A 17,719-nucleotide genomic window follows, 5' to 3' on the forward strand; every position below is an offset into this window, starting at 1 on the left:
TTGTGTGTTCACTCTGCGCTTACCGATACGTCCGATAGCACATAACCGAATTTTAATAAATAATTAAAATCTTAAGAATATATATTTATAATAACTTTATATAATATATATAATAACTTTATATTATATATATATATATATATATATATATATATAATAACTTTTCCTTCACTATTAGCAAGCCTCGAGATATAAATCAGCCCTTCCACCATTAAAAGATTTGTTTCAAGATGTAATCATCTTGGAGTTTTACGTAATTTCTAAATGAATCGCATAAAGTCGGGTTAAAATAATTTATAACATTGAGGAAATAAACTTTCCATTTAAAAACATTGATTTTGAAACAAAAATAGTCCAATGGTCAGGAAATGAAAAACTATATGAAAACAACATATTTATTTTTACAATAACAAAGTAAGCCGATACCCGTCAATGATTTATAATTAAATACTTAATACATTATAATTTTCATGCAATGTCTATTGCAAAATACATTTTCAACAAAATTTACACATATGTACCACACGAATAACATTATTCCCCTAAATCAAAACAATAAATCACTTACATCGCAAAAGATTTATTTGCAATAATTGACAAAATTTCTTTTGTAAGAAATTTCGTAACTAGACGGAATATATATATATTATTAATTTAAATAAAGTGCGTGTCACCAAATAAATTTTATTATCTACCATTTTTTACGATATGATTTTTTTCTTAAATTAATCGATTTATTTTAAAAATCGTATTATACAATAATTTGAACAGGTGTCATTTTATTTTCTAGTAAAATATTATTTTAAATAATTTTTAATAATGTATTCACAATAATTAATTTACATAAATTGTATTGAGTATTTCATAGCGAACAATAAATACTTATGCAAATTAGAAAGGAAAATTTATTTTTTATTATTAATATTTTTGCCATATCTTTTTAGCGTTATTATGAGTTTGTTGAATGTATATAAAATATATTACAAATATTTATGTAAAAAATTTAATATTCCTTAAATGTGTTGTGCAATATGTTTTTCGTTTTATAAAAATATTTTATAATCCCCCAGTTAAAAATAAATAATATAATTTAAAAAATAAATAACAACATTTGAGTCGTGAGTATAATTTGACCTGCGCTTGGAGTTAGTGACGTCATTATTGTCTTTGCATTTCGCTCTTCTCTCTGGATTTCGATGTGAAGGCCTGATGGGTGATGAGTTCTTTGAAGACGCCGTTCTCTTTGGCCATCAAATCTCTGTAAGTGCCTTGTTCGACGATGAACCCTTTGTCTATGACGGCCACTTCATCCGCAGACTGTATGGTGCTGAGCCGGTGCGCGATAGTGAGCACAGTTCGATCCTTGCTTATGTCTTTCAGGGCTTTATCGACTAGGAATTCAGAATACGAATCTAGGGCTGAGGTAGCTTCGTCGAGTATAAGGATTTTTGGATTCTGAAAAATAAATATAAAAAAAAACTATATTAAAAAAAATGTGAACAATATCGGTTATTACTCGATTATCAAAAATTTTAAACCAATTCGCAGAATCATTTATGGAATCGGATATTTTACACTATTATGTGAAATACCCACAGTCGTTCCAACGTAGCCCTGTTGATTGGGTAGTTCAAGCGGAAGTGACGGTGAACGTCCACATAGCGCTCAAAACAGATGGCCGCTGGGGCCTTAATATTGAGGAATTGAGACCAGACCGACAAGCGTTGAACGTTCACAGAAAGTGGATAGACTTTATCAATTTCTGCCGGTCCTATTCAAAATCTATAGGAGAGATCTATGTCCAGCAATAATCGTCTTACGTAATGAAGTTATGAAATGTGAAATCTCTGTTATTTTTTTCCTAACTAGAGTTGTATCTCGGCTAATACTAAGGTTTCACTGTTGTATCAGCAAGGAAAGTGGAGAATTGAGAATCGTACCACCTCTTAATAACAATCATTCGAGACGTATTTAGGCACTGGGTGTAGAGTGTCAATCTATGTCTGAAGTCTTTTCCGAGATTCCGTGTAAACGACATATGAGTCCGGCAACCTCCTAATCCCGAGAAGCAATGTAACAGCTCGTGCTGATGCTCCTAAGAGAATATTGGATATTGTTAAAGTGACCACAAAAAAAAGAGTTCATTGTGCCACTTCAGCCGTAGGTTGTATACTAATGGACATAAGCCTCTCCGATAGATTCCCAATAACATCGGCTGGAATGCTTGCATTCAGAGTTTTCGACCACTAATACGGTCATTCTTCTTGATGGACTTACATTGCCCTTTTAGTTTTTAAGGCTCCAACGGCAATCTATTCTGCGCTATGTACTCCAGCCACTGCCACTTCTTATAGAATAACTAATCTTAAATTAAAAAATGACGTAAATCGATATTACTATCCTGGCAACAATGATTTTATTTTATTATCTATAAAGAGTATCATTTCGGTACCTTGACGATGGCGCGTGCGATGGCGACGCGTTGTTTCTGGCCGCCGCTGAGCTGCGAGCCGCCCGCGCCCACGGACCGCTGCCAACCGTCGCGCGACGCGCCCACGTCCTGCAGCTGCGCTGTGCGCGCGGCCACCAGCCACGCGGGCTCCATTTTACCCTGACAACCGATAATACATCGATTACAACAAGTTTTGTTTATTTACGCTACTATATCAACAAAAGTAAATTTATTTAAGACAATGATACCTTTTAATAATGACACTTAAATTAATCAATTTTAAAAATAAAATTATAATAAATATATAATAATAAAACAACGCCCGTATTTGCCTTTAGATACGCTGCCGTCCTCATAAAAGCTCTAACGTTCCCTAGAGAGCATTAGAGCCCATTCAGTTTCATACCCTATGAAACGAAGCTTATGTCTCAACTAAAATCATCAAAAGTGCATTGTATATTCTATTGTTGCCTGCAATGATACTATATTGTTAATTTTATTTTAAGCCTCGGAAGAACTTAGGTTTAATCAATATAGTAACCTACTCCAAAGGTTGCTAATGCTCTACATTTGAAGATAATCATCTAATATACTAAATTTCATATAGATCCTTACGTCATTGTCGATTATTTGTTCACCGTCTTCCAATGCGCCGTATAATATGTTTTCTTTAATTGATCCACTAAATAGAACTGGTTCCTGAAAATCAACAGATCTATTTTCATTCACTCGAAATTTCGATACAAAGTACTAAGTTTGTTGAAAAAAAAATTAAATATTAATTTTAAAATTTTGGCAGTAGAGTAAATAATTCTTATATATGTAACATTATGGCCAGACATCGTTTATTTTTCATCGTTGATGTTGTAATATTTGAATATATATATATAAATGTATGTATATATGTATATATATATATATATATATATAATACAATATTTATATATATATTGTATTACAGTGTTTATAAATTTAATTATTGTGATCAGTATCGTTTTATCTATCCTAAAGTGCCATCAATAACAATCCAAAGTTTCACCTTTTGGTAAATAAATATTTGAATATTTGATGTCTGATTAAAATTAAATTAGACTTAAAAACAGGTACAACATAAAAAGAATGATGTAAAATGTATGTAAATAAACTAGTTTCTTTAATAATTCTATTTTGTAATGTGCCGCGCTTATTTAATGTCGGTAAAGCAGTGGCTGTTTAACCTCGACATGCATAGATGGCGTCCATTGCGTCCGTCGGTCCGTAACGCAGTTGGTATTTGAGATGTTAAAGAGATAATTTAAAATATTGCAGAACCTTTATTTAGAAACGAATCGAGAATTTTAATAAAAACTTTACTGTCGTTCTCTGTTTTCACATAGGTTAATGGTGTAAAACGTTAAGTGTGTGATTATCATTACTTACCTATCGTGTTTAAAGTTTTTAAAAAATACATTCATATACCGAAAGAAATTGTACACTACCTGACTGACGAAACCAATATGGCTCCTCAACCATGCGGGATCCAATCTTCTAATGTCCACGCCGTCGAGCAGTATCCGCCCACCATCAGGGTCGTACAGCCTCAATATGAGGGACGCTATAGTGCTTTTGCCGCACCCTGAACGTCCCACCAACGCTATTGACTTCCCCGGCGTCAGGTGTAAATTTAACCCATTGATCAAGGGTGAACCTTGGTACGAAAATGTTACGTTTTCTAATATTATTTCACCTTTTGGTCGCACATCTGGCCTCAAACCGCCTGGAACAAAAATTAATATATAGATTATATCGTTTATGCTCCGTTCTTTTCTGGCCACTACGATTTTTTTGCCACGCCCAAAACCTCTTCCATAGATCGGCAGAAACCATCATATTTATATGTTTGGATTGTTTCCTGCTGTAGATGTATACTAGAATCAACACAAATGAGATTTTTGTGTAATTAGATGTTCTAACGCATTATTATAACTTTATGTAAGACTAAATGTAAAATATGTGTATAATGTGTATAATATACATTTTTGGCCACTACCTTCCCCAGAAAAGTCCCTTGCCCAATATAAATTATAAGATAAACAAAAATGATAAAACAACATTAATTGAATTACGAATTGCCTCCAAGTCCACCTAATGAATTTCTAATGAAGAGCATATCGCATTTTGCGGCAAAAGATATAATTTAACTAGTTTATTTTTGTAATTCTGCCCAAGTGGCATTTGCAGGTTCCGCGAGTACATGGGGCAGGGGCGCTGAGATCGCTTAGTCTAAAACATCTTTTAAGGTAGCTAAGCTCATTGGCTCTTTGGGGAGCCACGGCCCAGGCCGTTTTAAACTACAACTACACGGGATTGGGAGGCCACAGAGCTCAAGGGCCACGAGAGTCTCTCGGCTTGAGCTGTCACTGGCGGATAATACTCGTTTAGCGTTCCGAATTTTAGAGCACCCGAGAGAGCCGAACTTGGACTTGGTCGGTTGCTATAGCTTGGCTAAGGCGTTAGCCGGGAAAGAAATTGCGGAAGCAATCTAGACGAAAGTGCTATAGAGACATTAAAGCGAAGCGATTGCATTTTTCTTGATCAAAATTACATTGATGAATAAGTTAATTTTGAACATGTAAACCCGTGTTTTCTTAGTCAGTCGAAACTTTAACGTCCATATGTTGACGTTAGACCCAATAGTGACATATTAACATAAAGCTCATTACTTTAATAAAGAGCGTAGTCTCTATAGACTATACTTTTAGTTTTTAGATTTTACTCTACATACTAAATATGCATACAGGGATAGCATTAAACATATCACTCTATAGTAGTGCGCCTCGTACCACTCATTACACTACCACCGCGTTACTGACGCTCGCCTGTTACAAGTGATAGTAGTAATGGGAAACAGCACAACTTTTTCCAAGATTTGATAATCACTTGCAAAGTCACATTACATTTTTTTAATGACATAATAATAGTTTTATATTATTTTTAAAACACAAACCTGATTGTGGTATTAAAGGTATCCTATCCATGATCTCCCAGAGTCTCGTCGCAGCCCCCAAGCCCTTGTTTAACTCTGTATAGAAACCGCTGAGGCCTCCTATGCTAATGCCGACGTACGCAGCGTACAGTAGAAACGAGGTGAGGTGACCCACTGTCAGTTGGTCGGTTGCCACCATACCGCCTCCGTAATATAGCACCAGGATTATTATTGTATTGCCCGCAAGTCCTGTCTAGGAAAAACTTTAATTATGTTCGTAGATCATATGTACCACACAAACCTTAGAGCAATGGCAGTCCCAGCGGTGGAGGACTGCGACTTACGATAGTAAAACGCGAGTTAGGTTCCCGTGATGCAATCTTAAATAATTCACGCTTTGTACATTGGGTTGCCACTGCTTACAAACAAGTTTCCAGATGGTTTGCAGCGTCCTCAAAGTATCATAATACCACACTGCCATCGCTAATCCGCCTGCCAAGAGTGGCGATTATGGTATACCGCCATAGATATCTTTGAGAAAGGCTTATGACTGCAGTGGGCGTCTATAGGCTGAAACTACAATTTAAGCCGTACGAAGAAAAAACTGTAGAGTAAATAATATAATTATGTATGGTACACAAGATCTATAGTTTTATTGTTAAAGTTAATACGAGTTTAATGTACCCCATTAAACAATTAGATAACTGTTACAGCTTCCAACTGTATAGTGGCATATAAAGGCATACCGATTTCACACACTTACGACAGCCTTTGGTTAAGAAAACCTGCCTAACGGTTGAATTATGAGAGTGAAAATTGACTTGAAATTCGATTAACCCAATCGAGACATCTTACTTAAATAATGTTAATAATGATTTTAGGTCCATATATTTTTTAAAATTTCATACGTTACATGTGGCAAGATATCAAGGATGGTTGGTTATAGGTGTTAAAACTTTACTGGAGTGAATTTATAATAGGTAGCAACAAAAAACTTTCAACCTTTGTACCTACACTAATACTGAAACTTTTACACTTATTTCCTATAATGTTGTGTAAAGTTATGATTCTGAAATTAATTCTTAATTTCTACTTATAACTGATTACGTTAACATGTGACATTTTTAATGCGAATTTAAATTATAAAATTTAGCAAAAATTCATCACTCGTAGATTTTCCAGCTGTAAAACAATAGTATATAACAATTGATTTTCCATAGTCATTTTCTTATATATTATTTGTTCTTATTATAACAAATCTGACATAGTTTAGCATTTTCTTACCATTCCGTAGAAACTTCCGACGGCTAAAGACTCCTTGTAAGCTAAAGTCAATACGTTTTCGATCCTTTGTGCATACGATTCGCATTCTTTTTGTTCTTTACTGAACACTTTCACGGTTTTAATATTAGAGATCTTTTCTTCAGCCAACTGAAAAATTATACCATATATAGATAATATCTCTACGACGTCAAATCAAGAGTCAGAATATCCATAGATGAACAAATGTAACCGACATTGCGCTGCGGATTGGCGAGTTGAAGTGACAGGAAGTAGACCATATAGCGCTTAGAACAGATGGCCACTGAGGCTCTAAGGTTCTGGAGTGTAGACCTAGGACCAGTAACCACAGCGCAGGTCGTCTGTTCAGTTTCTGGACGAACGACGTTGTTAAGGAAATGCATGGGAAAACGCTGGATACAAACCGGTCCTATGATAAATTTATGAAGAAGTCCTGTATACAGAAGTGGACTTTTTATAGTTGAAATTATGATGATGGGTAAAAAATCGATTAAGAAATTTTGGTCAACTTTACCATCTGATTATAGCAATCAATCTAATTACACGTGCACCAAGTAATAACATAAGCATAAGTCACATGTCGGATACCCTGGCTAAATTACACCATGGAACCTCCACTTAGCGAGGAGAAAGAGTAGGAATGCTTATAACTACTCAAACTGCGAACGAACTGTTGGTATCATTGCCAAGGATGCCATAAAGGGACGGACAAGCTGGGTAAGTGCCCAGGGTAAATATTTTTTGATAACTAGTCTTTCATATCACACGTACGCAACTGGAATAGCACAACTTACTTTTCAAAGTTTATATGCGCTTATAATGCTATTTCATATGTTACATTAGTTGTAAGTAAATTGCTCCGACCCCCACTAGGTAGATCGACGACATAGTCAAGGTCGCGGGAAGTCGCTGAATGCAGGCAGAGCAAGGCCTATCATCGTACCAATTTTTGAGAGAAGCCTTGCAGTGGGTACCTTTCAGCTGAAAAGAAGAGAACAAAAGTAATTTTAAAAAAATAATTTTAAATACATATATTCTTAAATCTTTATTGTGTAATATTTTATTTAATTTACAGCATCTTCGCATAATCTTGTACTAAAGCGCGCCAAATTTTATTTTACCCGTGTTTGTAGTCCTGTCACGAAATTAAACTTAGAACTCAATTTGAGTTTTCATACCTCACTTGTGTCAGCTAACGTGGTTTGAAGCTGCCTCGTGATGCCGCGCACGAAGCGACCGTATATCACGGCCAACATCGACACCGGAGGCACCACGCACAGCCCGACCATCGCTAACGAAGGCGACATGTAGAACTACAAAAGATTATTCATTGTTTAAATTTAAATTAATCTCAGGTATTTAACACCGAACAGAGGTCACGCTGTATTAAGGCCGCTAACAACTGGTCTTATTGAAAACCTATAGACCAGGCCCATGTCCAGCAGTGGACGTTCTACTGATGATGACGATTCATTAACACGTCAAATATTATCTTACATGTGTCTGACATTAAATATGATTTTAACCTTTCGCCGCACAGAATTAATATCGTGATCTTAAAATCGCTTTCTTGTAAGCAAAACAAACAGATTAAATTAGAGGACGTCAATAATTATGATCAGATTTAACGATTGGTTTACATGGTTACTAAATTTAAAGATTAGTAAGTAAAAATCTATCTATTTCTTTTTAGTCATTGTGACCAAAAATTCCGCTTCAATTTCTTTCTTGCTAGGTTTTCCGAAGTTCTCTCATCGTTTTCTTATAAAGTCCATATCAAGTCAAAGATTGAACAAATATTGATGCAAGGACACACCAAATCACATACGCAATAGAAGTCATAGTTCAAAAATAAAGCCAAAAAATATATATAAATACAAAAAAACATGGACATGTAAACGCATTCTTTACTTGTTATCACTAACAAATGGCGTAGGTATAATTATCCATTTCCTAGTATTAATCCAGATCAGACAATATTTATTTTGTGTATTTAAGTTATAGTCCCGTTAACGACATTGCTACCGAAACTGCTGTATCGCGCCTTAGGTTTCTGTAACAAACGGGGATAGTGTATCTGTTCGGCGTTAAGTCGCGCGGCGGGGGGTTCATGCACCTTTTTTCTCGGCCCCCACCTCCACTATTCCCTATGCCGCGGTACAGCTGTTATGGTAGCATTATACAACTTTTTTAATGTTTTGTAATACTTTAGGTATGATTACGTTAAGAAATCATGTAACAGATATACAGAGTACAAAAAACATGTGTATAATACACGAGAATTGTTATACCTAACCGCAAAGCAATAAAACTAATCAATAACACATGAAAATCCAAAGGAAATGGGTTATTATTAATAGGAAAAATTATATATTTTTTAAAATGCTAAAAAAATCACTCAGCGACGGCGTGACGCTGACGGCATCAGCAGTTTAACAATATTAATTGATGTCGATATGCAATATACCGTCACTTTGATTATCATTATCATTTTCACATTCATTATCATTACATTTACCATTCAATAGGTTATCATTGCAATGTATTTATTACTAAATAGATTAATCTTTTAAAAATAATGACCGTCAATATGTATTTGGTGCAATGTTCACGAACCAAATGATGTTGACTTTAATTATATTTTCATATTATTTTGAGCTAGAATCTACAATGGCATTGGGTTGCGCAATATGCCCGGCCCGTGCCACTTCAGATCTTGCAATGACCTTTAGGGTCAAAAGTTTCTCGAGTGGCGACCAACAATATTTTTACAATTCACATTACGACGTATTCCACAATAATACGAGACCCCAATATACAAATCCAAATACAAGGATCAAAAACGAAATAAAAAATTAATGAAATTTGTTCACAATATGATTTGATTCCTCCTAAAACGAAACAAAAATAAAAAAAAATATTACTCTATATTCAAAAATGTAAATGTGGCTCGTCAAAGTAAAAATGAGTAAAAGTTGCATTCGGTTCATAAACACCTTTTACTACTATAAATAACTTTAGTGACAATAAAACTGCATACTGTATAAATCTTACAACCTTATACAAACATTCATAGTAATTCTTTAAGTGTTTTACCATCATCCCAGCACCAGCAACAGTCATCAATAAAGAACGCAAGCCGTCGCTAACATTTTGGCTGAGATTACGACCGACAAGTTGCGTGTCAGCTGACAAACGGTTAACAAGCTCTCCAGTTGATGTTTTGTTGAACCAAGCCGGTTCTTGACGCATTATAGCCGCATACGCTTGCTTCCGCAGTGATTGAGTCATTCTTTGGCCTGAGAATTATGCTTTTAATTAGTAATTAATAATTTAAACCCTATTAATACTTTATATACAAACATATTGTGAAGTGTTATTAAACTGTTATTAAAAGATAACTACACTGTAACATAATAAACATCAGATGTAAAATGTGTCAATAGAACTAATTACATTGTCTTACATGTAGACATAATATAAACATTTTCTCTATCCATCTTATTTAGTATATCTTTCACTAACTTGCTCACTTATTTTCAAATGTATTAAATACAATATTTATAATATTATCTCTATGAAAATAAAAACAATGTAACAATTATATTCTCTATAAAAAATTAATGTTACAAATGCCACTAATATTATACCTTGTTCCATACACTAAAATGAAAAATACACTAAAAACTAATTTTTATTTATGTTATTTATTACTGTAATATTTGCCTAAGAAACTAAGGAGGGAGCTTCAACAAGTTACTATTAAATATTTTAAGATAGAAAACTGTTTCAGAGCCTCCATACAAGTAGTATAGTTTGTTATTTCACTTGTACACATTTCCATTGTAAAAACTCTGGGATATTAAGGCAAAAGTGCTGTCTATATTTCCGAACATCTAAACTTTGTACATGATATGTAAACATAAATTTTATGAAAATCAAATGAATATGATTTCATATCTTACTCTATCAGAATTTACAATGAAATTACATCTAAAGAAATTTGAATTACCTGATATAGACATTAAGTACACTCTTCCAAAATTACATAAACCACCAACAAGGAATACCCCACACAACATCAAACATAATCCATCCAACTTCTCGGTAGTTGCACCGAGATCATTTGTACTACTATAAATAATATCTAATACTTTGCCTAGAGAAAATGGCACAGCTATGGTAACACTTGAGGAAACAATAAGGAATCCAATAGCACCTGCAATTAACAAACACATCACAATTAAAATTTTATTCCAAACATACTTCAGAAAGAAATACTGCTCAATAGCGCTTCTTGTCCATAAGTTATTTTGAATATATAAATTACAACTATAACCAAATAGAGATAATAAGTAGCCAGAAATTTTTAAAAAAACACATAAGACCAATGCAGTATCCTTTGTACCTCATAATAACTATTTAATTAGTTCAAATATGACTTAAAGAGATTTATATATATTAACTTCAAACATATTACAAGCAATACATTTACCATTATTTAAAATGTTATCAATATAATAAGTATTCAGAAAATCATTTGCTGACTTGTTATTTTGTGGTACACAATAACATTTTTGTTGATATCTATACAACTTGCATATAAACAGTTTTTTATCTTACTTGCAGAAGCAAACATATTTATTCATCTGACTGGCCCATTTAATTTAAAGATTTTTTAGATACAAGAGTGTTTTCAGTAACAATAGCACCTGTACAATAAATCTCTTCCTGTGCATAAATAAAAGAAACATATTTTTCTGCTTTTTTAAATGAAGTCAAATCACTAGTATTGTTTATATTATTTTAATATAATTCCTATATTGAGGTTCAAAGGCTATAATTAACCTAACCAAAATAGATTAAGAAGGAATGTGTAATGAATATGCACAAAATCTGGTTTAAATATAAAAATGACTTGCAATAAATAGACAAGATATAATAATATTACTACATCATTATATCAGCCGATAGACACCCAATGCAAGGCATAGGTCTGCCTTTAAGATCATCGTGATGACTGCTCTTGTGCTGCCTTGCTTTATGATGTTACATAGACAATTTAAATAAGGATTCCTAATGATAAATACAAAATTTCTGCTTTCAAATGGACAATTCAAAAACTGTTTGTTTGGAATTACAATTTGTACATGATAACTTGCAGTCTTAATAACAGATAATTAATTAAATAGCTGTAACTGATGTTTTAAATCATTCACAGAGTTTTATGTACATAGTTAAAAGTTAGGGAATAGGTATATGAAAATGAGTTAGGTATGGTGTTGAAAAATATTTGATGTTATGGATAGCTGCTTATCATATTTTTGTGGAAAATATATTTTTTTAATTAAATAACAGGAGGTTAAATTTGTATTGGAGATTTGGGAGAAGTTAAATTAAATAAATCTGGCATTATTTTGGCCTTTAAACATTGAAATCATTATTAAAATAAATTACTTTTATTAAATAATGAATGAAAAATTATTAATAAAAGAATTATTGCAAAGTACATCAAGTTTACCAAATAATGATTGCTGTAATTTTAAAAAATAAGTCGATCTACAAAAACAAAAGGTAAAACCATCTATTTTGAAGACTGACAAGGTGGCATTGCACTCTGTAATTTTAAAATTATCTCTAAAATGATTCTGGAAAAATCCAATTTGTGACAGAACTGAAACTGTGAATTGAATTTCGAAGAGGAGGAATAGAGATGATTGGCATATCCTCAATTTTAAGTCCCAGAAGTTTGAGGGAAACCATAAATTTAAAAAATGCCAAAAAAACATATATGCATTTATGACAATTGAAAATCAGGTGAGGGTACACCATCCCATAATTAGTTAGTCATCCCGTTTCCCTCCCTCCTCCACTATCGATGGAATAGTCACATTTCTTAACTTTTACCACAATAAGGGACTATTTAACATATAAAATAACCCTTTCATTATTTAAAACAATTAAAATGTCCCTTTGATGAATGGGCTTACCAGTAAGGGTCCATTTTTCAGGCGCTGCCAAAGAAAACAAGCGTTTTATTTCTGATTTTTTTGACTTTAAATCGACCCTCTTAGAAGTCTCCATTGTGGTTTTTGATTGTATACTTTCTACCTGGCCATTCTTTCCTTGGGTATCCACCTGACTGCTATAAAATTTTGGGCTAAAAAACGGTAACCTATTGCCCGCCAAAGAAGTTCTTTCATAGTAATTTCGTAACGCTGAAACTTTATGACTAGAATATAACCTGAATCCACAATAATGACTCGATTGATTTCTTACCGGGATTCTAAACAGTATTGCGTTTTGTCTATTACATATTCTAACATTAAAAGTTGTATGAATTATTCTTTGTAACATTTTTTATGTACTTTTGAAAACTTCTGAAAAATAAAATAAACATCACAGTCTGTCAGTGGAACACAGAATCTTTAGAAAAATAAAGTAGAACTGTAATGTCAGTGTCATTGTTAAGTCATTATGACAACCAGGCCACAGATACGGTGTCGATACCGATGCGGTACAGAAAAACAATAGAAAATCGAAAAAAAAAACAAATAATTATTGAAACTTTTTATAAAATAAAACAGTTGGTTTTTTATGCTAATTATGACCAAATCGACTGTTCTTGTGCGTAGAAACCCCTGTTATACAATGTTATACTCATAAACTAGTGCGACTGTTACTCTTATAAAATCATAGTATAATTCGTTACAATAAATGCAACAATAAGTAGATAAGATGTTTAACGTTTACTCCTTACTAATTTTTTGACAACATAGATTTAACTGGTTAAACATGTAATACTACCTCACATTTTTAATAGGTAATTTTTCTGAACTGAACAAGTAATGCTTAAAATTCCCAATTATGACTAGCCACAATTATGACAATAAGTCAGTTACTGTACTTATAAAACTAAAGCAACATTTTAAGTAAATATAAAACTTATTATTTTTATAATTGTTAAAGTTAAATGTACTATTTGTAATATACTTAGTTATGTATCAAAATACATTTAAATTATTAAAGTTAAAAAATCCTGAAACGTTTATTATCATGAAAAATGTTGTTATTTCTAAATATAAGGAATTTAATTTTGTATCATAATTTAAAAAAAAACATGTTGACAAGAAAAAACTATTTTTTAAAAGAATAGAAACCGTAACGTTACACTTAATGTAAATTATTTCTTATCGCATTTAAAAACATAATCTTCAGACTATCAAGGAAGTTTCATTAGAAATAGTTTTGAAGACAAAACTATGTTTTTATTATTTTATTGTGGTTTTAATTTTATCAGTGATTTTTGATACAAAAAAGGGAATATATTTTGTAACAAGCGAGAAAGTGATTGTAAACCATGATAATATAAAAAAAGAAAGAAGTTGTCATAAATAATCTTTTAATATTTTTTTGGCTTATTACATCTCCTTCAGATATTACAATTAATAAACATGTATTTCGAGCTAATTTAATGTTAAATGACACCAGTATTTCGAATAAAACTATGCAGTTGAAACTTAACAGTCACAATACATTTATTAATATTATTGGGTTTAAATAAGTATTTGTCTTAAATAAAGGAAAATTGTCATTTGCCAATTTAAATAACAAAATTAGGACATGAACGATATATTTTGAACATTATTTAGACTAAACATTCAGAAAATTCAGTTAGCAATAATTTTGCATTTATCTATTAAGCAAAATTCATAGGAAACAAAATGTTACTTCAGTGTTTTATATTTCATGTTTAGAGTATCTAAAACTTATTGCATGTTAAAGCAAACGCCTTTCATTTTTTACAGAAAAGAAAAACAAAATTAAACAATTGTATTACTGTCGCTTGCGATATTTAGGTACTGGAATTTCTTTATGATTTTTTACAGAGATTTAACAAAACATCTATAATACTTTAAGTCTTTAATGTAATCAACATCATTCTAACTTATTATGGTTGCACAAGTAAATCACTTTTTCATACAGTTTTGACACATATTCAACACAGCAAGTTCTCTAACTGCTATGTCTATATTTTTAGAATACTTTTACATTCAATATCTTTATAACCAGTTGTTCAGAGTAATAAGTAAATAAGGAATGTTTCGGGTTTGCCTTTTCGTCAGCAGTAACTTTTAGTAGGTACTAACTATCGAGGTGTTGTTTTATTTGCGTTTTTATGCATCTTTTATTTTTCGTCTTTTTCTAACATATACTCTCAGAACTTTTAATTTTTATAAAAGGTTTTATGTAGTTAACATGTGGATTAGTACTGTATAATACCATTACATTCCAAACTTGATTTGTAGTTAAAAATACATCTTATCTTTTCCTTTTAATAACAATGACACACCTTTTGTAACAAAAGAATTATTCATAATAATGACTATGAAAGCAAACAAACCCTTATTATTTTAAATAAATTACTTAATAGTTACCTAAAGGTACAGTTATTATTGAAAGCATGTCCAAAAAATATTTGGATTTTATTAATTTTATTACTCTAACTATAGAATACAATGTATATTACTTAGGGTGGATGTAATAGATGTTGTATAATGGTAAACGGACGTTCTGGAAGGTTCGACCCAGCGAATGTTTAGTAATTTTAAAGGTCACCGTCACACCCTACTCAATTGTTAAACCGCTATATCAATATACATGTTTCCCTTACTTTGTCGTCTTAGTATTTAATTTACAAGTTCAACCATGTTAGACTACAATATTTCATGTTCACGAGGGACGCTGCTATAACAAAAATAAATATATTTTAATTAAATAATGTTCTAAAACGGATTACAGATTAAAAATTGCAGTATCTAAATACATGTAATATTTTAAAACTGACTAATAGGTTTTATTTGTATAATCATGATATATCTGTAAAGAAATGAAAATAGGTCTAAGAAAAAAAATTTTGACTGCATTTTCGCTACTGCTTATGTGGCATTTGCAGATTCTGCGAGGCGGCAGGGCACAGTGGCGTAGCCTAAGACCTCTTTTAAGGTAAAGAAACTCTAGTTATCTCGAGTGGGGTTGCTATATATGATTTTAATGGATTGAGAAAAGATGCTCTGAATTATGTAATTTACTACGCAGACGGCATAGATATAATAAGATTAATGTTACGACTGATAATATACATCTATCTCTACATAGTGACCGATGAATTACATTTTCTAAACATTTAATAACATTTACTAGGAAATTGAATTTTACGTCAAGTTAAGTACCTATTTAAAAAATAAACCTCTACATACATGTGTACACATCTGGCAATGACCAATGAATGATTTCTTGTGTATATACTTCACGCAATTTAGTACGTTTATACATATCTATAAATATCTTTATTAACATCAACAATGTCAACTTAATACTACTTAGTTTACTTTACCACAGTACATAATGTGACTCTAATCATAAATGACATGTCACCTACAAATACGTATTCAAATTAAACAAATAGGTGAAATAAATATTTACATACAAACAATAACTACAAAACAAGTATTAAACAAGTTGCGTGATTGTAGTTTAGGTACCTTAACTTATCTTGGCGAGCAGCTTTATTTGAGTGCTTTTAAACTAGACTGTTTGTGTCAGTCAAGCGATAATCAGTGCAACATGGTTCTCATAGCCTTGTTTTATAGATTTTATAGTTAAAATTATAAGATACAGAGTACATTTTTTTTCATCCATAATTTTGAAATATGAGGATCCTATGTATGAAATCAAGATAATAAGATAGGTATGGCAAACGCTGGTGGCTTGCACCCAAAGAGGGGACCAATTCAAATAATAAAACATTTGTTAATAGATTCATGGTTGTTGCATAAGCCAAATTCCAGTTTATGGATAAACACGTTTCCAAGAGTCCTTTTAACAAACATTCATAAATGTAAACTACCGTAATATTATTATTAAAAGATTCCAGAAGTTATACAGATAAAATAATCACTTTGTTTGATTGAACTGTTGAAATATTATAAATTTAATAGTTAGACTGTACCGTATTTCAAGCACACACATCCATACAAGATGAAGCTATATTTAAAGATGTAATTAATTTGAATAACTAAGTATGTAGCATGAAATTATTTTAACAGTAGGTTTAGTCTATTTCGTCTCATAAGAAACTGAATAAATTGGATGTATAGTAAGAAGGACGGAAAATGCAACTTCATTTTGTTATTAATCAACAGACGATTGTTATAAATATTGAATGTCTGTATTCAATATGAGTTAATTATATGTAGCTAAAATGCTGAAACTTTTGTTGACCTAGAATGAGAAGTAAAAAGAATAAAAAAATCAAGTATATTAAAATACAATAATAATCAATGACTATGTACAACTAATTGTATTGAATCATCTTATAGTGCTACCGAAACCGCTATACCACGCCTTAGGAAAGTTTGGCAAGGTCAATGCCGGGGTAAAACTAAAGAGAGCGGCCGATACTCCCCCCTTGTCTCGTTGCGCGCATACCTAAGGCGAGGTGCAGTGGTTTTGGTAGCACTATAATAAAATAATCGAAAATTTAGAATAAATAATAATACTATTTTTCAACACAATTACATGTATAAACTAATAAGACCATAGTGAAAAACAGTGTTATGTTTGTTTATTCACATTTATATTATATAATCAAACATATAAGAGGATCAGATTGGATATTCAGATACATATTTATCTAATATTGTGTTTATTTACTAAGGAAAGCACTTTTGTATCGAAAACATGGACAAACGAGATGGATACATGCTAGTGCGAAAGAGACAACAAATTATAGCAAGTAGCCATAGTAGTAATAGTAGTGCTCAGGTAGACTATAAAAATAGTTCTCTTATTTATTAGCGATTTATTGAAACCCATCTATAATTTTTTAGTTAATAACTTTAGGCAAATATGTATCCGATTACCTATTCCGTGATCGTAAGTAACAAAATATAGTTTTTATTCCCGCAACAGTATGCAACAAACCTTTTATAATATCA

At 31.9% G+C, this 17,719-nt stretch overlaps 1 protein-coding gene across 1 annotated transcript; it reads right to left on the reverse strand.

Annotated features, from left to right (window-relative positions):
- Nucleotides 1–911: 911 nt before the first annotated feature.
- LOC137929043 (ATP-binding cassette sub-family B member 10, mitochondrial) lies at nucleotides 912–13,139 on the reverse strand. Its single transcript, XM_068772100.1, has 10 exons — nucleotides 12,710–13,139; nucleotides 10,732–10,938; nucleotides 9,816–10,018; nucleotides 7,898–8,032; nucleotides 6,702–6,848; nucleotides 5,439–5,670; nucleotides 3,931–4,208; nucleotides 3,068–3,151; nucleotides 2,453–2,611; nucleotides 912–1,455 (listed from the first exon to the last, which is right to left on the reverse strand). Exons 1-10 carry the CDS (start codon nucleotides 13,074–13,076, stop codon nucleotides 1,159–1,161), a joined length of 2,109 nt encoding a protein of 702 aa, XP_068628201.1. The 5' UTR covers nucleotides 13,077–13,139; the 3' UTR covers nucleotides 912–1,158.
- Nucleotides 13,140–17,719: the final 4,580 nt, after the last annotated feature.

Source organism: Battus philenor, unplaced genomic scaffold, assembly GCF_028537555.1.
Source record: "Battus philenor isolate CCGP_79_NKW_IND1 unplaced genomic scaffold, ilBatPhil1.0.hap1 SCAF_11, whole genome shotgun sequence".
Lineage (NCBI taxonomy): Eukaryota > Metazoa > Arthropoda > Insecta > Lepidoptera > Papilionidae > Battus > Battus philenor.

Coding starts and splice junctions, on each gene's coding strand:
- LOC137929043 (XM_068772100.1), bottom strand. CDS start 13,076: ATGTTACAAAGAATAATTCATACAACTTTTAATGTTAGAATATGTAAT. Junction 10,019..10,731: donor GTACTTAATGTCTATATCAG/GTAATTCAAATT, acceptor CATAATTCTCAG/GCCAAAGAATGACTCAATCA. Junction 1,456..2,452: donor TCGCACGCGCCATCGTCAAG/GTACCGAAATGA, acceptor TTTATTTTTCAG/AATCCAAAAATCCTTATACT.